General features: G+C 41.6%; 1 protein-coding gene across 4 annotated transcripts in view; it reads left to right on the top strand.

Moving 5' to 3' along the window:
* RALBP1 (ralA binding protein 1) overlaps positions 1-25,914 on the top strand; it is a 33,331-nt gene extending 7,417 nt beyond the window's left edge. For 2 of the 4 annotated variants that reach the window (XM_015406609.1, XM_015406607.1), the window contains exons 2-10: positions 3,007-3,303; positions 6,296-6,754; positions 9,447-9,796; positions 14,409-14,570; positions 17,425-17,556; positions 18,603-18,710; positions 19,247-19,368; positions 21,032-21,152; positions 23,255-25,914. In XM_015406609.1, the coding sequence (XP_015262095.1) occupies positions 3,060-3,303; positions 6,296-6,754; positions 9,447-9,796; positions 14,409-14,570; positions 17,425-17,556; positions 18,603-18,710; positions 19,247-19,368; positions 21,032-21,152; positions 23,255-23,530 (1,974 nt within the window). In that variant the 5' untranslated portion in view covers positions 3,007-3,059 and the 3' untranslated portion in view covers positions 23,531-25,914. Of the gene's footprint in view, positions 1-2,081; positions 2,150-3,006; positions 3,304-5,326; positions 5,455-6,295; positions 6,755-9,446; positions 9,797-14,408; positions 14,571-17,424; positions 17,557-18,602; positions 18,711-19,246; positions 19,369-21,031; positions 21,153-23,254 lie in introns of those variants that run through there. The other 2 variants (XM_015406608.1, XM_015406610.1) reach the window with 2 other exon arrangements.
* Positions 25,915-26,996: the final 1,082 nt, after the last annotated feature.

Here is a 26,996-nt window from a genome sequence, read left to right as displayed (position 1 = left end):
AATGCTTATGTGACACCAATGAGCTTGTGTTTTGACATTCGAGTCACTTCTTCCCCAAAGACAAGAGCCAGTCTTGGATTTCCTGTCTCATCAGAATGAGAAGTGTTTCAGAAGGCTCAAGGAGGCATCACCTTTGGGTTTGCAGAGAACACACATTCAGAAATAGTTATCATAGCAAGATGATTAGGTTGGAACCTGCAAACATTTTGAAATTGCCCCCCTCCCTTGGCAGCCACTTTGTGGTGGTGTCCCCCACACATTCTCACATTCCAAAAGAGCTCATATGCTCAGCAGTATTTGGGATCCCTGCTCTGGATTGTCAAATTTGCAATAATTGAAAATAAACAAAATATAAAAATAAAATAAAATAAATTTAACAGAACAAAAACCACAATATTCATAGAATTGGCATTAGAGCTTCGAGGACAAAATTGTACTGTCTTGATGCTGTTCCACCCACTTACAGCAGGAAAACTCAATCACATTTCTGGCAGGATGATTCACTTTCCTGTCTAGGGTGTGTTTGTTTTTTAATCCAGTGGTCTTTGTGGATAGGAGACTTCTGAGAAACAATTGTTTTAGTATAAGGTTGCCCAGCTTACCAGTTAGTGGAAGACGGTACAGGTGAGACTCAGGTTTTTTTGGGGGGACAACCGGTAGACCTGGCATGGCCCAGAAGTGATATCACAGCGTGGTGATCTGGCATTCACCCCAACTCTGTGGTTTGTTTTTAGAGAATACTAAAGTGTCACCTGGCATGATGAGGTTACTTCCGGGTCACACAGGAAGTGCCATCTCATGCAAGGGATGCCAATTGCTCACACACACCATTTTTACCGGGGAATCTCCTCCTGCTGCCAAGCTTGAGTAGTGGTAGGCAATGGGAACGGGATGAGGTGAGGTCTTCCGCTGTACAAGTAGGCCTGGAAACTCTAGTTTAGTGTGGTTTCTAAATGCAGGGTGTTCCACAAATTGAGGGTTGTCCTCTGGTACTAAACTGGAATTCCAAACCATGGTTTATATTTGGTCCTTTAGCTGTAGTTTGTTGTGACATTTGAATGCAGAAATTCGAGTAGCACTGTCCTGTACAGGTGCCTGGAGACAGTAATGGAATGGACGAGGGCCAATAAACGGAAGTTAAGTCTGGACAAGAACTTAGGTGCTGCTGGTCATTGACAAAGCTGCTCAAGGATTGAGGAGCCCACCTGTATTGGAGGGGGTTGCATTCCTCTTGAAGGAACAGGTTCATCGCTTGGGGATACTGCTTGCTCTTGTCCTACAGTTGGAGTTTCATATCTCCTCTGTGGCACACAGTGCATTTTATCAGCTTCAGCTATATGCCAGCTATGGCTATTCCTTGAAAAGCATGATCTGGCCACTGTGATCCATGCTCTGATTACATCCAGGTTAGATTACTGTAATACACTTTATGTGGGGCTGTCTTTGAAAATGGTTCAGAAACTGAATGAAGCAGCAGGGCTGCTGTCAGGGACAGACTACAAGGATTATATCAACCTAGTGTTGAAAGATCTGTGCTGGCTGGCCATTTGGTTCTAGGCACAATTCAAAGTGCTGGCTCTTATCTTTAAAGCCCTAGGTGGCTTGGGGCCAGGGTACCTGAAAGACTGCCTCCTCCTATATTGTCCAGCCTGTCAGAGAAGAACTGCCTGACAAGAGGTGAGATGGATGGCAACCAGAGACAGGACTTTTTCAGTAGCAGCACCTCACTTGTGGGTGCCTATGCTGCTTTCTTCTGGCGCCAGGCCAAAATGTTTCTGTTTACCCAGACTTTTAATTAAAGTGTTTGTGGTTTTCAATATTTTTGTCAAGAAGCTGTTGCTTCAAGCTATCAGTGGTCTGTTTTCATGGTGGGCTGGGTTTTTAATGCTGAGTTTTAATTAATGTTTTAATGTTTGTGTTATTTGTATTATGTAAGCTACCTCAGACATGTTCCTGGAGAGGTAGCAGTTTTTTTTCCAAATAAATGAGCACAGACCAGTGGAAAACTTTGTCACTCCATGACACCTTTCTCAGGCAGCTCCACCTTCTCTGCTTGCCTGCTCTCCTTGTTAGTGGTGACCCATCAAGCAGGAACATGTTTCAGAGACTTCAACCTCTACCAACAGCAAGTTTGAAAAGGCAAGGGGGGGTGAGTGAGAGAGAGAGATCTGTTTTGTTTCAGTTAGTGGTGAACAGAACGTGGGGAGGGGAGGGTGGCTGGCAGTGACCAAGAGAGAAAGGGCAGGTGGAGGGCCGTAAAACTTTAATTGTGCATCAGTTAAAAAGGTTGGGAGATGAGGGAAGCAGCTACACAAGAAAGGAGATGGGAGAGGGAGATTGAGGTATCCTTAGCCAAGAATGAGGAGTAGGAGGTGGTGGTAGCTTGACTTTCCCTCAGCATTTCCCCCGATTGTTAACCCCCTCCATTTACTGTAGCTAACTAATAGGAAATAGGCTGTACACTTATTGGATTGTCGTGCATACACTACAAGACATTGCATCCTATTCCACTCTTTCAACTTGACATCAGGTACAGATTTTACGACACTTTCCCCCTTTATTGTTAAATTGGGCTAGAACTGGGGGAAGTCACAGGGCTAGAACTGCGCAAAGAAGTAATTAGAGTATCTGTCCTGACATGTACACAAGAAGTAGTGTGCTGCGGCTATAATAGATGGTGCAAACTATGACTGTATTTAAATTGAATTTAGTAAAACATTTAGAAAACATTCTCTCTCAGTTCAAGATGGGCTCATAGTTTGCTCCTTTAAAATCATAATCGTCAAATAAAACTGTTAAGAAAAGATTCATGCCTACATCTCTTCTATCTGATTAAACTTGTGGTTGCAGTTTAATTACACATTTCCTATCTTTGTGTATGTTGTTGTGAATACTCCCGTTGATACAATGTAGCTTATTCTACACACTCTTGTTTTTTAAATAAGATAGGCATCTAGTTGCACTGCAGAATGTTTTGCATTAACTTCTTACGTTCTTTTGTTGCAGGCAACATGGACAGGTAACAGGATATTGCTTTGCTGTGGGGCCAGAGAGTAAGAATGACGGAGTGCTTCCTGCCTCCCACCAGCAGCCCCAGTGAGCACCGCAGGGTGGAGCATAGCGGGAGTCTGGCCCGAACCCCAAGCTCTGAAGAAATCAGCCCAACAAAATTCCCAGGCTTGTATCGAACTGGTGAACCTTCACCGCCTCATGACAGCCTGCATGAACCTCCAGACATTGTATCTGATGATGAAAAAGATCACGGGAAGAAAAAAGGAAAATTTAAGAAGAAAGAGAAAAGAAGTAGGTCATTTTTTTCATTTGTGTAACACCCCTATGCAACAGTAGTGTTTTTTCGTTACTTTACTGCCTCTTTCATGATCCTGTCTCAATGTATGCTTTTAAAAAAACACCTCTACTGATTGTTGGTACCATATACTATGATAGCTAAAATCAATGTAAATATGTTTTGATATAGAGATATTTCTATTACTGTATTATTTTTAAATGAAAAAATTCCACTTTAAAATATGCTTGGTTGAATATAATCAGATGGAAATAACACATTGATTCAGAATGGTTATAAAAATAATAATAGAAATGTTTATTTTAAAGACAAATGAATTTGTTTCAACACATTTGTTGGTATCCTTGAACCTCAGCTGATGAGGCCACTTAAGTTATAAAAGAATGACAATGAAATACCTATTCCAAACTTCCCAAAATTTTTAATGTTTCACAATTCATCAGATTTCCTATTTGTGAAAATATTACAGCTTTCCTAACCACTAAGATATTTAAGTGATTCCAAATAGGAACAATGACATAATGTCATCTTCACTTTAAATGTAGAAAGTCACCTTTCATCTTGTGCCTTCATAATAGGCAGCAAAGATGCAGTTCTATGATTTTGTGTGACCAGAACTGCCAGTAGGCATTCAGAAATAATAAGATGCTGAGCTACAAAGCATGGGTCTAATATTTCACTGTCACCTTATTCCTGAGTTGCTCAAAGTCTGACATTTTTAGGGGAGGACAGAGGTGAAGGCTGTGGAAATGCCAGAGTAGAGCTTTATTTTATATATTTATTTAGCACATTTTTATCCCACTTTTCTCCACAATTTACAAGCTCCGTTTAAAAAAACAAAAAAGTAAACAAGACATCCTGGGCTGATGTCTGCCAGGTCAATCCAACTGGGCAAGAGTCTTCTGCCTTTTGGCCATGACCAGACTGTCAGTACCAGCATCAAGAGAGAGGAGAGAGAGAAAAACAGTCAGCCTGGATGTTTCAAGCTGGCAGCTGTCTTCCCTCAGTTTTTCCTCCTTACTGTCACTTTCAGCTTGTGTAGAGCTGAAGGAACAGAACAAAGAGGGTGAAATTTATAGAGAGATATGATAGGAAAACCCTTGGTGGTCAGGAGCAGGTATCATCAGTCTATGGGAAGGGATAAGTATCTGTAACTCAAGAGGAGGGTTTGGCTCTATGCTGAGGGTTGAAGAAAGAGAACTGAAAGTAGAGAAAGGGTTTCAGACCTTCTGGGGAAGGACTGGAACAGTGGCAGGAAACAGAGCCATAGAACAAGGGCCGGGGGGGGGGAGTTAAAAATAAAGATTTGAGGGTTGGTAGATGAATTCATCGCTTCTTGATTTTATTCTTCAGCTGCACATACTTCTGCAAAGGTGGGCCACGGTAGCGCAGCTCTAGCCACATACTCATCTTTTCACACACACACACAAAAACACCTTTATTGGCATTGAAAGCACAAAACATCATGGAAATACAGCAAAATGCTAAGATGCATCGGTCACTTACACTTGGCTATTTAAGCCTCGTCTTCTGATTGCATAATATAAGAATTTTGCAACAGCCTCCGTTATTTCGCAATTAGAATTAAACAGAAGAAAGTGAACAATTGTGTCATCAGAATGCCAGCTCTTACCCTCTAGAAATGGAGTAATAAACAGGATCGAATGTCCCTATAAAGGGGCACTCATCTTTTAGTTTCAGGTAGTTTGTATCCACAGTGAATGTGGTATCCTTACTGTCACTTTGGCAGCTTGTTAACCATCCCGGAACATTATAATGCTCCTATAGCTATACTGCTCCTATAATCCATGATGTTTAAAGCTTTCAAAGTTAAACATTGCAAGCATTCCCACCCTCCACTCCGTTTTAGCGCATGTGCTGTGATTCATGATGGGTGTGTGTTCAGAAAAAAAAATCTTATAATTATTTTCCTGTTCTTGCCTACAGGGTAGGCAGGGCTAGTTGCAGAAGAGGTGTAGCTTTTTAGATTTTGTGTGCATCTGTTTCAGAGGCGGTACAGTACCTTGTAATTTGCAGTGAAGGCAATATTTGTCTTATGACTGTGGAAATGAAATCTTTAAGAATCCACACAAATAGGTGGTGATATGTCAGAATGCTTGGAACAACTTTGCCAATTGAATTGAAAAGTAAGTTTTCTTCCTTTTTTAAAGAATGTATGCTCTAGTACAGGTATGCATTTATATACTAGAATATCTGGTTTATCCTGTTCTCAATGAGTGGATAATTAAGTAGACTTCTCATCTCATTGAAATTGATAGCAAAACAGCCATTGATTTTAAAAGGATTGATCAGCAACTTTACATTATTTCGAGGTTGACTTTTAAGTGCACTTGCAAAAGCAGTTGCTTTAAGTCAGTGTGAACCTATAATTTTTATTTCAGGAGCATACAACATTAGGAGCAGTGAGCATAAACTAGACAGTGTCTTCTAAGGGCTTAAAAAGAACAGATATGTGTGGTTCATGTCTGGCATCTTTAAGCAGCATTGATTCTGAGTTGATTTTGCGGTAACAGATTTTACTTCATGGTGAAATATATATATCAACAAATATATATGGAAAACATTAAGGCTGCAATCCCATAAACCTATTTATTAGGAAGTAATCACACTCATTAGGGTATCAGAGTAAACATGTTTAGTATTATGCTGTAGGTTGGAATGCGAACTGAGCATGGACTTTGCAGGAAAAATCCATTCATAGGTGTCAACAGATAATCCAGGGAACTTGCCCAGGGATCCTTCGTGAAAAATGTCTGTAGATATTTGTATGGGTGTAAACTTTTTTTGATGTATTTTTTTCAGTGGAGAAAAAAATATTACAACTGGTAGCAAATAATCTGTCCTGTTTAATGCTGCCAAAGGTAAAGTGAATGTTGGAGGGTTCCTTAGCATTGCTGTTTAGTTTTGTTGCCTTTTCTGGGTAAATATTTGCTATTTCTTGCCACTTCACCCTCTTTCTCCCAACAGCGGAAGGTTATGCGGCTTTTCAGGAAGACAGCTCTGGAGATGAAGCCGAAAGTCCATCCAAGTTAAAACGCTCCAAGGGGATCCATGTCTTCAAGAAACCTAGCTTCTCCAAAAAGAAGGAAAAGGATTTTAAGATAAAAGAAAAACCCAAAGATGAAAAGCACAAGGAGGACAAGCACAAGGAGGAGAAACATAAAGAGAAAAAATCAAAAGACTTAACAGCAGCAGACGTTGTCAAACAGTGGAAAGAGAAGAAGAAAAAGAAAAAGCCAAGTCAGGAGGCAGAGATACCCCAAGTGGATGTTCCAAGGTATCGACCTGTGTTTGGCATCCCTCTGGCAGATGCAGCAGAAAGGACCATGTTATATGATGGCATCCGCCTGCCCGCAGTTTTCCGGGAATGTATAGATTACGTAGAGAAATATGGCATGAAATGTGAAGGCATCTACAGAGTTTCAGGTACAGTGGCCCGTTGGATGGTATATTTTGTATGCTTTTCCTGCTTGTCTAACCAGACATAGTTGGTTTCTCTATCTCTTGCACTCCTTACACAATAATAGCTTCATGTAACTAGGTAAATGTTTGCAGTTACACTAAATGAGATACTTCTGGTCATTTATTATTAGCTCTGAATTTGAGAGAGAAGGGATACTGACCTGAAAGTACAATTGAAAAAGTTCCGTGATTAGAACAGCAGAATTAGTTAAATGAGCAGTTTCGTTCTCCTGTAGTTGAGGGAGAGAGCACTTTATTGACTCTATTGATGTTTGGCCGCCCCAGCATGGCACGTGCAGTTTTCTCCGACATCTGTTTGCTGAAAATGGCTGCAGTGAGGTTGGAACAGAGGACCACTGCACAGGATTGCTCTCTTGGCCCATGGTACCTTCCAACAGCATTCTTGCGATGCTTATTCTGTAGTAGTCCCTGTGACTTTATGGGGTCTGTATTGATATAAAAGGTTCAAGGATCATAGCCATAGCCATAGTAATTAGAGGTGTCATGGGCCTACATATTTTATCCCTGCAGTTTGTCATATGTTCTTATTTCCTTTGTGTGAAAAGATGCATTCGCAAGTAAAATTTTGATCTGACAATTGACAGGGACATTTTGTTTTTTATTTCCTCCTATGCTGTTGTTTTTTTAGTTCCAAAAGAAATTTATACCCAAAGTGTTTGTTCATAGACATCTTCAAAAAGAGGAACATAGAGCAGCTGTTGGAAGATTTCAGCTTGAATTTGAAGAAAACACCCTGGTAGCAGTGCCAAGATAATTAGCATTCTCAGTAGTTGCGTAGCCTCAACCTACATAAAAGTAACAATGATTTGAGTCATTTATTCAATTATACAGCTGTATTTGGAATTGTGAATGCCACCTGTGAGAGACGAATCATGCCAGTGATTTAAATGCAATGCACGTTCTGTTTTGACAAGAAGTGAAAGGCACATTTGGTGGCAGAATTTAAAGACAAAACTGCACTGGAAGTAAATGCTTTGAAGATGTCTTATATGTGAATATTTTAGGTTAGTGCTTACATAAATATGAAGGCATTCACTGTACTTTCTTATGACACTGTAGATCTCATAGTAATACAGGAACCCTTCTTTTTTTCCTTGATGATTTTTAGTATTTTGAGGGTCAATCTTTTACTCAGTCCCTGCTCTTTCATTTGCAAGACAGTGTAAAGTATGGTTCTTTGGGTAACAAAATTGGGTGCTGCTCCTTATCTAGGTTTGCAAGAGAATTCATTCAGAAATAATTCAAGCAAAGGCAGAACAATTCAGATAAGCAACCCACTTGATTAAGAGGAAATATTGCATTACAGACTAGAAGTGTGGAACTAAATGTCTTCACAGAGGACCATTTGATCAGTAAACTGCAGAACGGTCAAAAATTCCTGGGGCCGGAAGCAGCCGTCCTGTCCCTGCCATGGTTCCATCTCCCTTGTTGCTGCTCCCAGGAATTTGAGGTGGTCATTAGTTCCCCTACTAAGCACAGTTGTAATTTCTTCCACCTTCACTTGCTTCTTATTCATGGATACTAGTATACACTATAGTGTATAGCATTATAGGTGAGTAAACAGCCAGTTTGGCGCAGTGGTTAAGAGCATGGACTCTGATCCCCACTCCTCCACATGCAGCTGCTGGTGTGACCTTGGGTCAATCATAAGTTCTTTCAGAGCTGTTCTCTCAAAGGTAGTTTTCGAAAGAGCTCTCTCAGCCCTATCTACTTCACAGGGTGTCTGTTGTGGGGAGGGGAAGGGAAAGGGATTGTAAGCTGCTCTGAGACTCCTTCGGGGAGTGATGGGTGGGGTATAAATCCAATCTCTTCTAAAGGCCAATATTTTATTTTATAGAACGTAATGCAAAATGAACTTTGCACTTCAGATATGTTTGACTATCACTCTTTATCTTGGTTTTGGAGTCATTGATCATATAAGCAATTTACTGTTCATTTTGTTTTGCTATGTGTTGATTTCCTAGATCCTTTCTTTAGTTAATTAGGTTGGAAAGAACAGCCATGTGCCTAGCAGCAACTGTAACACGGTGGAAAGTGTATAACTCTAAGCATTATGCCCACAGTAGGTATTACCTCTGGTTACAATATGGACTGCTGCTTTAATCTTTTAGTGACTGGAGGTGATTCATAAATGATAATTTCTCAGTGCTCCAATTGCTTCCCTGCAGCTGGGACACAGACGCTGGTTTTACTTACCATGCCCTAAGTGGCTTTGGGCTGACGTACCTTGGAAGATGTCTTCTCCTTTGTGCCCTACTACAATCTCTCAGATCAATCTAGAGCATCCTCTTAGGCATACTATGTAGGAAGAAGGGGGACACAGGGAGACATTCTCCATGGTTGGTCCCCAGTTCTAAAGCTGTCTTTTGCCTGTTTCACCAATGTCTGAAGGCTTTTTCAAGGTACCATAAGACCTCTTTGTTTGGTAAATAGTGGGTGTGATTTCAGTATATATTACATTTCTTTTATAGTATTTGCTTTTATTTCTTTATAAAGTTATAGCCCAGCCTAAGCCTCTGAGGTGTGTTATATAAACTTGATCTAGATGACAATCTCCAGAGAAAAAAGTTACAAAAGCATATTGTAAATTTAGTTGGCTAACATCCTCTACAATTCATTCTGAATATTTTTTAAGGAATTAAATCAAAAGTGGATGAGCTAAAAGCAGCCTATGATCGAGAAGAATCTCCAAACTTAGAGGAATATGAGCCCAACACTGTAGCCAGCTTATTGAAGCAGTACCTGCGAGAACTGCCTGAAAATTTGCTTACCAAAGAGCTTATGCCACGCTTTGAAGATGCCTGTGGGAAGAGCACGGAGGCTGAGAAAGTGCAAGAGTGCCAGCGCCTCCTGAAAGAGCTGCCAGAGTATAACCGGCTAATGATTTCCTGGTTGGTTGTGCACATGGACCATGTCATTGCAAAGGAACTGGAAACAAAAATGAACATCCAGAACATTTCCATAGTACTCAGCCCTACTGTTCAGGTACATACAACATCCTACATAATCTGGGGTGCTTTCTCTGCCCAGTATTCTGCATGTGTCATAAGTGGTACAGAAGCCCTAAACATATGTGATGCAGTGCTGTTGTTGAAATGAAGCAGGGCCGAGTGGGAGGTTGCCTGGGAACCATATTCAGAGGAAGAGGGGCATTAGGTGGAATTAATGATTTGGGATCCATATAAATCATTAGAGCTGGCGGGCAAGAACGGGCCAAGAAGACAGCTTCCTGGCTCTATGGCTCACCCATTGATCTTCCGGTTTTAGCTGAGGATTTATGTGTCTGAACATGAGTGTGTGTGTGTTGGGGGGGAATTCTCTTTGTCATCTTGGTCTTAGGATGCCACCCAATTAACCTCAACTGGAAGGGGATAGGGGTTTGAGTTCACCAAATTCTTCTTCTCCCTCCCTTTACAGCTTGGTGTGAGTAGCTGGGCATTCCTCCCAGCCCTTTTAAAGGCAGTATTGTAACTCATGCATGCCAGGAGTCACTTTGCTTGTAGATGCATCTGGGCCTGATCCCCAGACTTCCCCTGGAGACACTGTTTATCAGCTGTACTGCTGGTGGTGGCTCCTTAAAGGGGCAGTCCTTAAGGATGCAACGGCCTTGTCCTGTGGTGGCTCCCATTTGGTGTTGGAGAGTCCTCTGTCCCCAGACAGTCTGTCATGCTTTACCTGAGCTGGATGGCCACAGTGTAATTGGCAAATGTAATCACCTAATATGAGTCTTACTGATAAAATATTTGAGTTGGTGAATATGTGGTACTTAACTTTGTAACACCTTTTTTGTATGCTTGGGTACTGTCAAAACATTAGCCCTTGAGAAAGTAACATACATAAGCAGTATTATCTATATTCAGTAAAATTCCAGAATCACGCTTCTTAAAAAGTTAAAGAGACAAACTTTGTTCATTGTTTATAGAATTAAAATTTTAGGCTCCTTTCACTTGCGCTTAAAACTCAGTTACCTAATCATACACTGAATCCCAGATTACTGGCAACTGTTACCTCTTCCTGCCTAGCGTCTTGCTGACATCATAGCAAGTCAACCAGTGGCATAAAGAGAAAGTAGGTAGTTAACAGTAAAGGAATAAAAAGATCAGAAGATGGGGTAATTCTGTACAAATGAGATTTTGCACATAGTCTTTTACGACCTTTATATTCACAGCATTTGCAGGCTGTTGGCATGTGCTAACATCAGTATAAGGAATGAATAATCACAGTTTTAGTAATTTTATTTTAATCTGTTATTCACTAATAAAATTAACAATACTGTCTAATCACTTGGTTGAGTGCTAAACGAAGCCTTTGGGATAAAATTACTATTTTTGCCAATTAGTGTCAGTAACTAAAATAATTTGATTATGTTATTCTACAGTTTTCATTTAAATGTCTTCCATTCTTTGTTACAATTTAAACAGTTTCCAGTTCTGTACTGGAGTCCAGGTGGGATTTGTTTTAGAAGTTGATGGTTTCTTTGGGATTCAGTGCCAATGAGGCCCCGTTGGGCAGTTAGGATTAGGTGATTTTCTCCTTTAAGTCTTTGCTCTGCCAACTACATTCTGCCCTGCCTTCCTTCTTACCAGAGATGATGTAAATAAATGCAACATGGTCATGTCCTGTCAGGTCTTGTTGCATATATAGGATTAAGATATCAAAAGTAATTAAAGTCAGTTTTTTTTCATTTTATTTCAGACCCCCTTTTAGAGGTTAATATGACAGCTAGTTATCAAAACAAATCAAATTTCAAGACAAGTGATTCTTTTTGGCAGTTTTCCCATGTTGTTTAACACTCCTCACAACAAATGGAAGATATTTTAGCTCTGTTGGAATAATCTGCAATAGAGTATTTGAAAAGGCAGTTTCATCATGTCATCTTGTGAGATACAGTACATTACTAAAAGCCATTGTGAATAAGGTGTCATGGGATTAGCGCTTTAGTGAAATTGTCAAGATTAGCATGTTCAGAAAATATTGTGCATGCTGAGTTCCCTGATATATTGAGATATGACAGAGGCATCGCCTAAACAATGTAAATCCTATGGTAATCTTAAGGTAAAGATATAAAACCAAATCGTGTAAAAAGGAGAAAGATTATGAGAAAGGTTCTTGCAAGTTCTCTTTTGTTATCAGTGCCCTAGAATTCTGTAACAGTCATTAAACCCAGCCATAGCCTCACCACAGGAATTCTTCACACATCAGGCTCGTATAGGTGACAACAATCTAGGTCTCCTTGTGCCACAGTCTGGGAGAAAATGTACTGCAGAAGGATGCTTGCAGAGTAGAGAGCTCAATGTTATTTGCACAGACAAGTCAAGACAAAGGCTATAGAGCAAAAAAATCACATAATTGTAAGATCATTTGCCTAGTCTCAACTGAATGGGAGATTCTTTCCAGCCTCAACTAGGGCATACAGTCCAACACTAGAGCTTGCCCAAGGATCTAGTAAGGATCTAGTGTTTATAGTTTTGGACACCTGTTTTATCCTGTAGTTGTAGTATCATCAAATTGACACTATTTACTGTAATTACCCCTGGAAAAAAGTGTGTAACATGTTGAGGATGGAAGTGTCGGACATTGATGAATCAGATTCAGAAACCTTTAATGACATAAAATGTAATAAAATGCAGAATAGTCTTACATAAATAAAACAGGAATAGTACAGTCCAGGTGAGGCAATAAAATAGTGTCAGGAATATGAACACAGAAGAGCAAAATTAATCAAGCATTCTCTGCCTTGGCCTTAGAAACATAGGCTGATTTTGCACAAGGAGCTGCGCCGCCGTCACACCTTCCTTTACCCTGTTTCCATTGGTCAATTTCCCACTCAAATCACAAAACCTCGGGGGAAATCGAGCAAAGCCGTGGGTCAAAATGCGGTCGCGCAGCTTCGAGTGGGAAATTGACCAATGGAAACGGGGCAAAGGGAGACACGGCGGCAGCGCAGCTCCTTGTGCGAAATGAGTCATAGTTACCCTTATTCAACACAATAGCTAAATATTCAGCCACAAGTTCTCTCAGTTTGATGGATTTATCAGCAAGTAAATATTGAGTAATTCTCTCTGGGGGGGGGCAGAGAGGTTGGAAATAACAAGGAGTTGTTGACGAATCTTACTATGCATGGGACAGTGAAGTAAAATATGGGAAATGGAATCAGGTTCCAGTAAACAATATTTACATAGTCTATTCTTAAAAGGTATGTTATGATATCTGCCTGAAAGAACAGCTGAAGGGAAAATATTCAGTCTAGCGAGCATAAAGGCCCGACGCTGTCGAGGATTGGTAAGATTTTGCATGTAAGCCGCTCCTAGCCCTGGGGTAAACAGCAGGCCATGAAAATGAGAGCAAATCTTGTTGGTTCCCGCAGCAATGGTCTGACTCTCAATATCCCAAATTCTCTGACGGATAATGTGAAATAATTGGTTCTAATTGCAGTTAGTTAGGGACTCTTAAGTTGCCAATAGATCAATTTTGGACCTAATATGTTGATACCATTTAGAGATGTAGGAGTCCCTCAATAAAATCATATAGCAGAATGTTAGGAGAAGCCCAGAATCGAAAACACAGCCAATGTTTAATAGTAATCGTCCAGGCAATAGTTGAAGGGAGGTGGAAGCCAAGTTCGCTAGAAATAGTAAAAAGTCTAATCATATTTGGTACACCCGGAACACAGCGTAAGAAAATAGCCGCAATACAATACACTTCAGTATTGACTGCCAAAATCCAAATTGGAATCCCATATAAGAGCTGGTTAACAACCTTCGTCTGAAAAATCTGAAGAGCTGCAGGTACATACTGATTTCCAGTATGAAAATGGAACCGGGAGACTGCAAGCAGTGGATTTCCTTACGGTTGTAATGGCTGCCTTCCGATGAAAAGACCAATTAAGTTGATGCTGAAAGAGAAGGCCCAAATACCTGAAGGATTTAACTTGTTCCACAGGTTTCCCATCTACCTTCCATAGACAGGGTTTCCAAGCCTTGGTAAATATCAGGATCTTAGTTTTCTGATAGTTGATAGACAAGTCGTTATTAGAACAGAAACCCGAAAAAGCTGAGAGCAGACGTAGAAGTCCAATCTTGGTAATAGATAAGAGAAGAGTGTCGTCTGCGTACAGCAAAAGGGGAACTGGAAGCGAGTTCATCTTTGGCGCGTGGTCTTCAAATTTAGTTAGACATTCTGGCAAGTCAGACAGAAATGAATTGAAAAGGGCAGGAGCAAGGGGGCATCCCTGTTTTACCCCTTTGGTGACAGGAATCTTTTCAGTCCAAAGGCCTATGTGATTTAAACGTACTGGACAGGGCCATTGTAAACATTGTATGTGAATGTGTGCAAGTAATAGTGTGATGAATGAGAAGAAAATGAGAAATAGTTAAATAGTTTTAGGCATAATCATATCTGAACAGCAAATGATTTGAGGCAACACTTGTTTCCAGACTGGTCCGCTAGCTCAAGCAAGGAACGGTGTTTACAAAAAGACACTGGTTGCATGACTTCGGTGTTGTAGAGTTCTCTGCTATCCATAAACCAGGTGTCTGCAGACAAAGCATTTGGCTGTTCCTCTCTGAAGTGGTGTTATGACTTTGTGTTTTTTCAGATCAGCAACCGTGTCCTGTATGTTTTTTTTACTCACGTTCAAGAGTTCTTTGGAAATGTGACTCTGAAGCCAGTGACAAAGCCTCTTCGTTGGTCTAACATGGCAACAATGCCAGCATTGCCAGAAACCCAAGAAAGCATCAAAGAAGAAATTAGACGCCAGGCAGGTGTTCTCATTATCAAACCCATCCTTGTTGTATTGACAGGTGACCTTGATAGAGGCACTGGACTTGTGGTAAATTTTAATCATCAGAAGTGATAGATTTATTATAGATTTTTTTTAAAAAAACATATGTTTAAGAGTTGAGGCTCTTACAAATTCATTCCCAGAAGCATGGAAATTAAACTTGTGCACAGGGTAAGCAGAAAAGAGAATGTGTGTGCTTGCTTGCTTAGTTCAGCTGTTTGCACCACACATAATCACACTGTTGCTGCTCCAGTTTTCTTCCCTTTGCAAGTTGGGTTAACACTGAAGCTGAGGATAGATCTCATACTGATAGGATGATGATCTCAATTCTCATAGAATACAGCTAGGCTTTGGCTACAGTGCGAAGCTACTCCTGCATCTCTGTACTGAGATGGGTCATGGGGGAAGGGTCAGTCTTTTTTTGTTTGTTTGAACATTTTATATCCCACATTCATTCCAAGTTCAAAGTGGCTTACAATATGTTTAAAATATTAAATAGCCTACCAACAGACAATTTTAATGCAGCACTTCCCATTAATACATTCCAAAGCCCATCAACTAAGCATAGAACTATGCCGAATAATTGCTTTATCTAGAGAAGTCCTTTGAAAGAAATCATTCATTGTCTTATATAACTTCTGAAACCTGGGCAGTGAAGGTGCTTTCCATACTCCCTCTGGGAAACTGTTTGAAAGAATGGGCACAGCAGCAGGAAAAGCATGAGACCTTTCCAAGGAGAATTTGAACCTGGCGGAACAAAGAAACAGCAAGCAATGATTTTGGGGAGGCCCTCAGTGTACATGGGTTTATTAAAGGAGAGTCAGGAGATCCGTGCTTGCATGCCTGGAAATAATGGTGACTTTTGGCGACCCCTACTGGAGTTTGGACATTTCAGAGAGGTGGCTTGATTGCCTGCATCCCGAGCCCTGGCTATTCCTTGGAGGTCTCCCTTCCAAGTACTTGCCAGGGTCAGCTCTGCTTAGCTACCAAGATCTGACAAGATCGGACTTGTCTGGGCTATCCAGGTCAGGGCGGAGAGTCAGGCATTCTTGACGATTGGGCAAACAGAGAATAGGAGTTAGAAGAGCAAAGGTTCCAAAAGTTTCATGGTCTGTTGAATTAATTTAAAAATAAAGTTTCACAGCCAAGCTGTTAAGGGAAATCCATTAAAATTAAAAATATCCTTTAAAATACAGTTTTGTGTTCAAGTTGAATTAAAATGTCCTTGTTTTGGAACAGAAACTAATAATTAGGCAAACAAAAGTTTATTGTTTGAATACAGTGGAAAATATTTTTACACCCTTGGTTGGAAAAATGAATTGGTTGGTTAAACTCAGGTGGGGATAATCTGTGAACATTATTGAGTCAAGATTTACAGCCTAACAATACTTCTATTTATAAGAATTCTAAATTCTTTCAACACATTCATTTAGCTGGGTATTCATCTTGTGTTAAATGAACTTAACTGCCCTTGCAAGGTGTTAACTGCTCTTAATGCCCTTCAGTGCTCTCAAGTATACCTTCCCCATGCATTCCCTATCCCCCACTAATGGCACATAGCTACAACTCATGCATAGCTAAATTGCAGCTGCTGAGTCCTCTTGCTTTTGCACCACATGTTTAAAGGCATTTTCTTGCTTACACACAGCTTATTTTCAATCACACAATGAAGATTTTTTTCTCTTTTTGGTATTTTGTGTGTATGTGTGTGCTTGGAAGTCATGGTTGACTTCTGGCGACCCCTAGTGGGGCTTGGACGTTTCCGAGAGGTGGCTTGCTATTGCCTGCCTCTGAGTCCTGGCCCTGGTATTGCCTGGAGGTCTCCCATCCAAGTACTGAGGGGTGACATGATTGAGGTTTATAAGATTATGCATGGGAAAGACCAGGTAGAGAAAGAGGTACTTTTCTCCCTTTCACACAATACAAGAACTCGTGGGCACTCCATGAAATTGCTGAGCGGTCGGGTTAGAACGGATAAAGGGAAGTACTTCTTCACCCAAAGAGTGATTAACACATGGAATTCACTGCCACAGGAATTGGTGGCGGCTACAAGCATGGACGGCTTCAAAAGGGAATTAGATAAGCATATGGAGCAGAGGTCCATCAGTGGCTATTAGCCACAAGGTATAGATAGGGACTCTGGGGCAAGTGATGCTCTGTCATCTCGGTGCTTGGGGGGGTCAACAGTGGGATGGCTTCTAATGTCCTGGCCCCACTGGCGGACCTCCTGATGGCACTGGTATTTCTGGCCACTGTGTGATACAGAGTGTTGGACTGGATGGGCCTTTGGCCTGATCCAACATTGGCGTCTCTTATGTTCTTATGTTCTTATGTACTTGCCAGAGTCAGCCCTGCTTAACTTCCAAGATCTGATGAGCTCAGGCTTGCCTGAGCTGTCCAGGTCAGGGCACAGTGAAGGCCACAATGGTGGCCACTCCTGATGAAGCAATGTGTTTTGTTTTTAATCTGCGCAGCCATTCAGAAGCCCTGCTGGGTAAAAGTCCCGCTAGGCCCTGCCGACTTTTAAAAACTCAGTTGGTGGGCACCAGAAAAGGTGTTGGGAGGTGCCACACTGGGAACTCCGGTTTAGAGAATGTGGGTGCTGTTGTCCCCACTAGCTTTCATGGTAGGTTTGTATTAACAAAGAAGAAACAAAGAATGTATTTTAATTTTTATCTGATCAAATTATTTTCTTCCGACTGTGACTTAACTCGGGTATGCAGCTGATTAATGTTTTTTGTTGCTGCTTTTGTTTTTGTTTTAAAGGAGGAAGTGGGTTAGGACTAGAACGTAAACTGAATTGCTGAGCGGGATGTGTTTATTTTACCAGGAGTTCCTTTTGAACTGTTTACACCGAGACCTGCAGGTGGGGATCAAAGATTTATCCAAAGAGGAGAGATTATGGGAGGTGCAAAGAATTTTGACTGCTCTCAAAAGGAAGCTAAGGGAAGCTAAGAGACAAGTGAGTATATTGCAGTTCTAATTAAGAGTATGACAGTATTTTTTTCCTTTCCTATAGCAGTTAAAGTTTCATTGTTGCATGGTTCACTCTAGCTGAAGTGACAGAAAGTGTGGCTTGTTTGGGCATGGCTAGGGTGCCATGCTGTTTCTAGGAGAAGAGAGAGAGTTGCCCACCCCTTCCATCCTGCTGGAAGAACCTAGGTCTAGTCCAGAGTTGTGTGGGCTTCTGTAGTTCTGATTGAGTGAAATGTTTTTAGTCTATTTACGGAAGAGTAAAGGGGGAAAGGGCTCACTTTCGTCTGGCAGCTTGACGCATGTACCTTCGTGTAATGCTGTATCATGAACAAGGGATAAACGAACAGGGCAGTAACACAGGCAGCTGCCGCCAATTGGTAAGGATTGAATCCCTAGGCCTGAGCACAGCGTTACTGAGAACCTTTGTGCCCTGCCCTGTCTAATGAACAGTCAGGTGTGCCAGCAGAACACTTGATCTGGTGAAACTGTGATCTGGAGTCCTGATATCACACGCCTTGTGCTTGTTCGGCTTCTGTTGGGATGGTAATAGACTCACCCATTGCGCTGGATGAGTGTTCTCCTTGTGGGAAGGCTTTTGGTTTCTGGCTTCTGATTTCACAGTTTGCCAGGTGACCTTTTTGCCGTGGTTGCCTTGCACACTTCTGTTGTGTTTACCCGGTGCTTTATTGATGGTTGCTTTTCTGTGCTCAACCACTCTGTGTTCAGAGATGCAGAAGCTTCTTGAATTGCCATTGCGTATAAATCAGCCAGTCTGCTAGTTAGAACCGAGAGCCTTGCTTGTTCCTGGAAAATCAAAAGCAGCTGCACTAATTTAACCACCATCTGTCACAGAAAGAATGACTATTAATATAGCTAACTAACGCTGCTCTAGGAAATGTGAGATAATCTCAGAGTGTCTCTCAGCATAGCTGTGGGTGCAAGAACTGTACAGGCAGCTATTGATACACCGTCATGTTTCACTGCGTGATTCTCTGTGGCGGCACCAGTTGATCAAGGTTCTTTCCAATGCAGGAGTGTGAGACAAAGATTGCCCGGGAGATTGCCAGCCTTTCAAAGGAGGACGTGTCCAAAGAGGAAATGAATGAGAATGAAGAAGTTATTAATATTCTTCTTGCTCAGGTAGCTCCACTTGTCGACCTGATTTCCTTTTGACTTTCCCCCCTCTTCTGCCTCCTTTCATTGGCCTACCGTACGGCAGTAACTGAATGCAGCCCATGTGCCTTGGAGATAAACTAAGGCAGCTCACAGCCTTTATCTGTCAGTGGTATGAATTATTTGAAAGCACTTCCATTGAGAGCTGCCTCATGTCACCTGAATAGCAAGGTGAGATAATGTCAGTTTTGATCTAGCCTGTGATGTGTCTTTAGACCAGGCGAGCAGCCTGGATAAAAGTGTCCTGTCCCTTTCATAAAGGCTTAATGCACTTATCAGATGATATTGACCTCCATGCCATGAAAAAACTTCAGCTGCCCACTTCCATATATCAAGCCTGTATGAAAGGGACAGGGACATTTTCCTCCAGGCCTAGTGGCCACCGGCAGCCCTACCCACACAGTAACTGTCTCTCTCTTCTCCCCCAGCCAGTGATTGCAGTGCGATGTCACTAGCCTACGAGTCAGGACGTATTGAACTAATCTAATTATTATTTTCTGTAGGAGAATGAGATTTTGACAGAACAAGAAGAACTACTGGCAATGGAGCAGTTTTTGCGCAGACAAATAGCCTCTGAAAAGGAGGAGATAGATCGCCTCAGAGCAGAAATAGCAGAAATTCAAAGGTAACACTACCTCTGCCTGATCAGGCACAGCCTCTGGCTGAATTCTGAAGAAACTTTTGTAAATAATCAAAGGGTGGTCCCATTTGAGTGCCGTTGAACGAAAATGTGAATTGCATTGCGACTTTTAGCCGGTTTCTGCTGGATCATCTGCTATAGCTGGTGTTAAATCTAAAAATTCAGTAGTCTCACTAGATTAGTGTAGTCATTTTCTTTCTCATCAACAGAGTAGGGGTTTTTTTAGAGGGGTAGTTCTGTAAGTAGCTGTAACCTGTTAGGTAGTCTAGCTCCTTGAAAAGAGGGTTGCTTTGTGAAAGTATACATGCTCATATAGTCAGAGTTCTCAGCCACTTAAGCAGGCCTACCTTCAACCTGCAACCTGCTTAGCACAAGCACTCTCCTGACTTGTTCCCTTGGCAGGGCCTCCTCAGTGTCAGAACTCACAGCCAACAACATAGTACACGCTTATCAGGAAAGGTAATAATTTATTGAAGAGCTATAGATGCATTAACATAGGCACTGTTAAGAATGGCGGCTGCCCCTGGGGCATAATAGGATATAGGGTATTCATACGCACCCCCCCACTGCCCTGGCCAATTAGCCACACTCCCGCATGCAGGAGAAAGAGCTCCGGCCGTTAAGCGCTGAAGCTGGGAACCAAACTCTCTCCCACAGTTCCTGAGAAACCCAGACATCAACATCACCACCTGCAGAATTTATAGATAAGCGTTACAGCAGCAGCAAAGAAGCACAGAAGGAATGCACTGGCAATTAGAATACAACTAACCTCCCCACCCCCATGGCAGCATAGCTGACACTCAGCAGGGTGCAGAAGAAACAGCCTTGAAGCTCATCTTTGGCAGCAGCAGCAGCAAGAGAGGTGTACCTTCTCCTGTGGCAACCTGGCAGGGTTCAAGACAGGCTGAAGAGATGGACCCCTATTAGCAGTGGTACCGAATGCATGACAGCCACAAGCCACACCTGTTGCATCTTCCCAAGGAACAGCGGTCAGTTTGGCACCTTCAGTGCCTATTCGGGTTGCGGTGCTGGCCCCACACTTAAATGCATGGAATTGTTCTCTAGAATGTGGTCTTTATGAGATTTCAAGACTGTTGTTAGAACAGACCAGCCTAACAGCATTGTATGCTAAGAAATTCATTTTAGCTGCCGCACTGCTCCCTCTAAGCTGTGGAGTCTTGTGAGCAAAAATTCTACTTTGTGAGCTACTGGCATTAAAGTTGTGGCAAGCGATTTGGCTACTGCATAAATTAGTTTGCTCTGGAGCCATCCTTCCCGAGCTAAGACAAAAATGTGTGAGCTGGAGACTAAAACACTGTGAGCTAGTTCACACTAGAGGGAACACTGGCAGCAGGTGGGCTGAAAAGCTCTGGGCCAGCCGCCTTTGTGGACGGGGAATGGAATGAGGCCGGTTCGCCTCATGGGGTCAGGAGGTTTGCAGGTTTCTCATCTGCCCTCTTAGAATCTCAACCCCTTTGCTCTGGTTGTACAACTAGAAAAAATTTAGACTGATGTACCTTTGTAAGACTTACAAATTTTAAGAACTGTATCTCTCTTTTTCTGTATGATTTTATACGACTTGCAGTCATGTGACCTGTGCTGGTAATAGGCCATATAATAAACTATCAAACTAATCATACCATTTTAGCCGCCAGCATGGTCGAAGCGAAACCGAGGAATATTCTTCTGAGAGTGAAAGTGAGAGTGAAGATGAGGAAGAGCTACAGATAATCTTGGAAGACTTGCAAAGACAGAATGAAGAGCTAGAGGTGAAATGGCATTCCTGCGTAATATGTATTCATTGACTATTTTATGGGATAAGAAGTGGTATTTAATCCAGGTACAGCAGCACTTGTTAGCAGGTGAATGGCAGGTTTGTATGCATTCACAAAACGCCTTAGATGCTGGGGCTTCTTAATGCCAGTTCTGTTAATAGCGTCCTGGTTCACTGAAAGCCTTTCCTCCCCTACTTTCTTCTGGCTTAAGGATAGAAATTTTTTTGATGTAGAAGTGTACTGGAGTAAAGTAACGGTTTGAATTACTATGACAGTTTCTTGCTTGCCAAGTATACGTTTTCTTTCCATTGCAAATTTCTTTAGTATCTGTGATGCTTTAAGGGTAGCAACTTTCAGGCTCTATATGGAACAACTGTTAAAAACTGTTTATACTGGTTGCTGCCTGTTTTAAATAGAGGAGTGAGAAACTCAATAAAATCAACACTGTGGTGGCAGCTGCAACTGAAATATTTTTAAAAATATGCACAGCCAATTAGTTGCCCTGCTGGGTAAAAGCCCCAATCTGGCCCCACCCCATTTGTAAAAACACTTGGGTTCCAGAAAAAGTGTTGCAGTCACTAGGTTGGGGACCCCTGCCATAGAGTTTCCAGAGTGTCAGTTGACATCATGTCTGGGTTTTCACTTGGACATGATGTCAGTGCATTGCCTGATGTCACATCTCCCCCCACACACACACACCCGTCCACTGTTTCGCCTGCCAGCCAAAGATGCAAGGGCAGGTGGGAGGACCAGGCAGCCAGGAGATCACATGCCTGATCTGAGCAAGTGACATGCCTGCTCTTGCCGCAAAAGTATTTCTGAATCTTTTGCCCGAGATAATCATAATTGGGAAAAATGAAACAAAAAAGTATATAATCTACTGTAGAACTGTAGTCATATAAAACAATTTGAAGAAGATAGCAGTACTGTAAGCTAGGATTATATTGCTCTTTCCAGAGTAGAAAAAAGCTGATGTTGTTTCCCTGTGGTGATTAAAACTCTCCCACCAAAAGTCTTTTTTCCCTTCCAAGAAACATGATCATCTCCAGGCAAGAGACCCGTAGTGAATTTTTCTCTCTTAGGGAGTCCTGTTCTTTCCCCCTAGTGAGAACATTTAATCTGAAAATGTTTTGATCTCTTGGCTGGGCTTCCAAGTGCTAGAAAAAGGTGACATTCTCTTTACAACTGGAACAGGCCATCTGCCTGAATGTGAGAGAGGACTGCATAACAACAGAGACTTCAAATCCTGGGGATAGCGTATACCACTTGCATCATTCCTGTACTCCCTAACCCAGCTGCCTCACTGGTCTTTCAAGTGTCTGGAAGACAGCAGAGAGTGAATTAGGGATTGCCGTTGGTCTGGCGACTGGCTGGGAGGCAGTGTTCCCTGTAAGCTGAGTTGGTGTGAGCTAGCTCACAGTTTTTTAGCCTCCAGCTCACAGATTTTTGCCTTCACTCAGGAAGGATGGCCCCAGAGCAAACTGGTTTATGCAATAGCCAGATTGCTCGCTCACAACTTAAATGCCAGTAGCTCACAAAGTAGAAGTTTTGCTCACAGGACTCCACAGCTTAGAGGGAACATTGCTGGGAGGGCTCTTGAAGTCTTCATGTGAGTCCCAGACCTCTGCCTGAACGAAAGGATTTACAGATGGGCATTTTAAAATGTGTGCTGTTGATAGACAACCTAAATGCCCACCTGTAAATCCTCTTTACCAATGGGAGTGGTGGGTGCTTCTCACTAATAGACAGTTATTCACTGGATAAATATGCATGCTGCAGATGCATGGCCTTAGCACACAAAATGCTTGTCCAAAACGTGTCAATAGTTAACCATTACAAAGCCCTCTTTAAAAGACAGAGAATTAGGAGTGTGTTTAAAGGTGCTGTTGATGTCTTCTTTATAAATTTTTGTTCCTCCTGGAACTGGATCTTCCCTGGCCTTATTTTTAATCTTTTGCCCTCCCACGCACACACTTGTCTCCCTTCCAAGGAAAAGCGACACTGAGCGATATCCTGTTAATGATTCATTAGCTACATAAGTAGCTGTTTGATTGCTGCTAAAAGTGACCCTTTTCTTCTCCTTGTGCTGGATACAGATTAAGAACAACCATCTGAACCAAGCAATTCATGAGGAGCGGGAAGCCATCATTGAGTTGCGAGTGCAGCTTCGGCTTCTGCAGATGCAGCGAGCAAAATCAGAGCAGCAGGTGCAGGAAGAAGAAGAGTTTGAGAAGCGGGGAAGCACATTGCAGCAGCCACTGCCAAGAGACTCTGTCCCCCCAGAGACGAAAGCAGCAAAAGAACAGCCAAAGGCAACCAAGGAGCCAGTGAAGCCATCACCAAGCAAAGACAGAAAGGAAACGCCAATTTAATTGGATTCCTCAGGTATTCAGAATATCTCCTGGGCAAAGCCAGGACTGTGCAGCTTACTGTAAATCTGAGGTGTGTATATTCTGTAAATAATCTTCTTTTACACCATGGAGACATTTTGTCTCCTTCCTACCTGTGGCTTCTGCCTATCAGGCTCAGGTTACTTGGAAGGATAAAGCAATTTAAAGTGGGGCATGAGGAGAGGGGGAAGGGGTGCAGCACAGCAGTTACTTGGCCATGTCATAAATTGGTTTCGGGTGACCTTAAAGGACTCAGTGGAAGTAACAGTAGGCTACTCACTCTGGAACAGTCCCAGAAATTCTCTTGTGCATTATCAGCTAAGACCTGCTTCATCGCAGACATCTTACTTCTGGGGGGAAACCTCTGTACCTGCCATGTGTACATCATATGAGCATCGAGTTGGCTATGTGTACACACACTGCAAAGTCACTATTGGAAGCAGCAAAGTAGATATGGCTGAGCAAAAATCCCTTGTAACGGAGGTCTTAGTTTTCCCCCATGCCTGTATAGGTAAAAGGTTACATGTGAAATGGCCCTTGGGTGGTAGGGTGGGGAGATGCAACCCATAACCATAAATTTACTTCCTTTGTGAATTTCTTTGCTCTCTCTCGCAAGTTCTGCTTTTACTCACTCTTGTGTGTGCCTTTGGTACTGATTATATACAAAGGAGCTTTAAAGATAGATAGGTCTGAGCAACTGGAAAGTTCTTCAAGTGGAAAACATTAGTGTTACTTAACATGTTCCCCTTCCTGTCTAACATTCTTAAAACTAGAATGAAAATGCATGTAAAAGCATGCAGATGAGAATGATGAGTAAGTCCCCATTTAAAAAACAAAGAGCTTTTAAACCTCAGCAATGCACTTACTTAATAGGTTAACTAGGGAATGCAAAATACTTCTATTGGGTCTGTATTCTCACTGCCAAGTGTATAGCGAACAGCCTCTTAACGCAGACTGAAAGTTTGATTTTGAAATTGATTCCTATGATAGTTAAAGCCCTGTGAATAACGTTTTGGTGACTGAAGAAAGTGGTCTGTATTTCTTGCTTTTGGAAGACTTTGTTTCCATGAGCAGGGAATATATTTCTCAGAAAGTTCAAGCTACACATGAGCTCTGCAGGAGCTGAACAAAGGATCCCTAATGGGATATGTGATCCATCATTCATAGGGGTGTAGAGGCAACTGAGCAGAAGCTCTTGACACACACACTGAACTCCTCCTCCTCTACCACATGGTCTGTCCCCTTCAACAGAGAGTGCAATATGATGTGCACACCCCTTTGTCTATGCCCCAGGCTGCTCAGACAGGCTGTGTGTGCATATGTAAGTGTGTGCGAGGCTTCCCCTTGGGAGTTTGCTGTGTGGTGGCAGGTTCTCTGTTGCTGCCTCTCCCCGCCCAATTCTGTAGGATGGTGCAGAGCAACTTTCCGCCTGCATAGGTGTGATGAGCTGGGTTCAGCAACAGCCTTCTGTATGATTCTTTAGTGTTGCCAGCAATTCATCGTTAGGATCCTGTTTGTCTTTCAAAAGCACCCATGTTTTTAGTGCCCAGTTTTATTGAGTTAGGTCACTCATATCAGTAATGCTGAGTAGAAGTCTGCAGGGTGTTTATCAGATTTTTGTTTCTAGTCTGCATATTTATTTTTTCAGTGTGGTTGTTGTCTTTGCCTATTGCACTGTTGTGAATCATTGGCCATGATTTAATTTTTTGTACAAATAATGTTTTGAGATATGTTACAGAGAACAGCATATTTTTTTAAACCTTGAAGAAGAAAGTATATGGGGACTAGTTGGATGATGGTTATATGTGCATCAAGCATTTGCCCTAGCCTGTTACATACATTTTATATTTGCTGGCAGTATTTAAACCTTTTTTGTTTCAGTTCACACTAATTTCTATTAAGCTGTCAAACTTTTATATAATCAATGTTCATCAAACCAGTCTCTTGCTATTGGTTAACTTTTGTTTTGTCAAGAACATGTTAATCAAGTAAATGAATTCAACAGCCATTTGCAAATTGTTTTATTAATTTTGCTATGGAATTCACCATTATGTAAAAAGTGCTATATTGCTTTACTCAATTACAGAAGTTCTTCTGCAAAGTAAATGCCTGTTCTGATATTGCTCATTCCGTGCTGAAAGAGATATTCTGATTCATTTTCTTTTTCTCCGACATCACTAGTGCTGGGTCATTCAGGGCATTAGCCAGCAGCTTAAATGTGCATATCTTTCTCTGGTCCCTTTCGGATGGACTCTTGAAGATGTAGAATCCTTAGTTTGACACTGGCCTTTTGTTTGATTTTTTAAAAAATCAGATATTTATACATTGGACTGCTATATTGCTGTTTATAGCCACATTTACTAGAGAAATCCTCCTGAATATTTATTAAACATTCTTTTTATGTTTGCTTAAAAAACTAAAAAGAACATGACTATATTCTTTAGCAAAGTACTTCTTTCACATGTGAAATCAGAAGCTGTAGCTGTTGGGGCTACAAATGGTCCTGTATTTGAACATGATGGGGGTGAATTTTAATAGCATTTGTATTGGTCTGTCATTCTTGGGGAGGCAATTGTAGCTGAAAAACATAAATACTAATAAATTGTTATGAGGCCAAAGATCTCTACTTTTACCACAGAAAATCAGAAGCCCTGAAGCCAGAATTATTAGATCTTGCTGGGTACCAATGAAATAATTTGTTTCCACCCCCATTTTCCTCTTAAAACTTTATCATCAACTCTTATCCAGTGAGGAAGGATAGTCAAGAATGAGTTAACTTCTGTTGTCCAGTGCAAAGGTGGAAGATAATGGTAACTCATATCTCTATGGGGCAATCCTATCTGGGAAGGCAATGCCTAGACAATAAGGGCAAATATTCTCAAGTCAGAAGTCCCAATGCATTTTCCTCCCTAGAGTAGAAGAACCTATCAGCTGATGAAATAAATAGCTCAAAATGGCATTTTCTACAAGGACACTTTTTCCCCTTGTCTTGAGGTCTACCCCTCCTAATGGAAACATCACCAAATACACACAAGTCGGAACGATTTCCCCCCAAAAAACTCAGGTCAAGTTAGTGGAACTACGAAGGGTATTCACAACACTCAACAGCCAACATGCCTAATGATTAGCAATATGTTCTACCTAATGAGAAACTACTTCGCTACACAGACGATACTGAAATAAGACTTTTTCACAAAAATTGATTGTTCACCTGGACTCTTGGATAGTTGCTCATAACCACATTGAACTAGGACAGGGGTGGCCAAACTTGCTTAACGTAAGAGCCACACAGAGTGAACGTCAGATGCCTGAGAGCTGCATGACATGAACAAATATTACACACATTTTTATTGAAAAATATGCAAAATTGCTTTTTATTAACATTAAATGAGACTGCCAAAAATAATAATGAAAGGAGTAAAAATAGATATTGAGAATGATATTTGTC

The sequence above is a fragment of the Gekko japonicus genome, unplaced genomic scaffold (genome assembly GCF_001447785.1).
Source record: "Gekko japonicus isolate JY-2015 unplaced genomic scaffold, Gekko_japonicus_V1.1 scaffold138, whole genome shotgun sequence".
Classification (NCBI taxonomy): domain Eukaryota; kingdom Metazoa; phylum Chordata; class Lepidosauria; order Squamata; family Gekkonidae; genus Gekko; species Gekko japonicus.
This window is presented reverse-complemented; position numbering and strand designations above follow the sequence as displayed.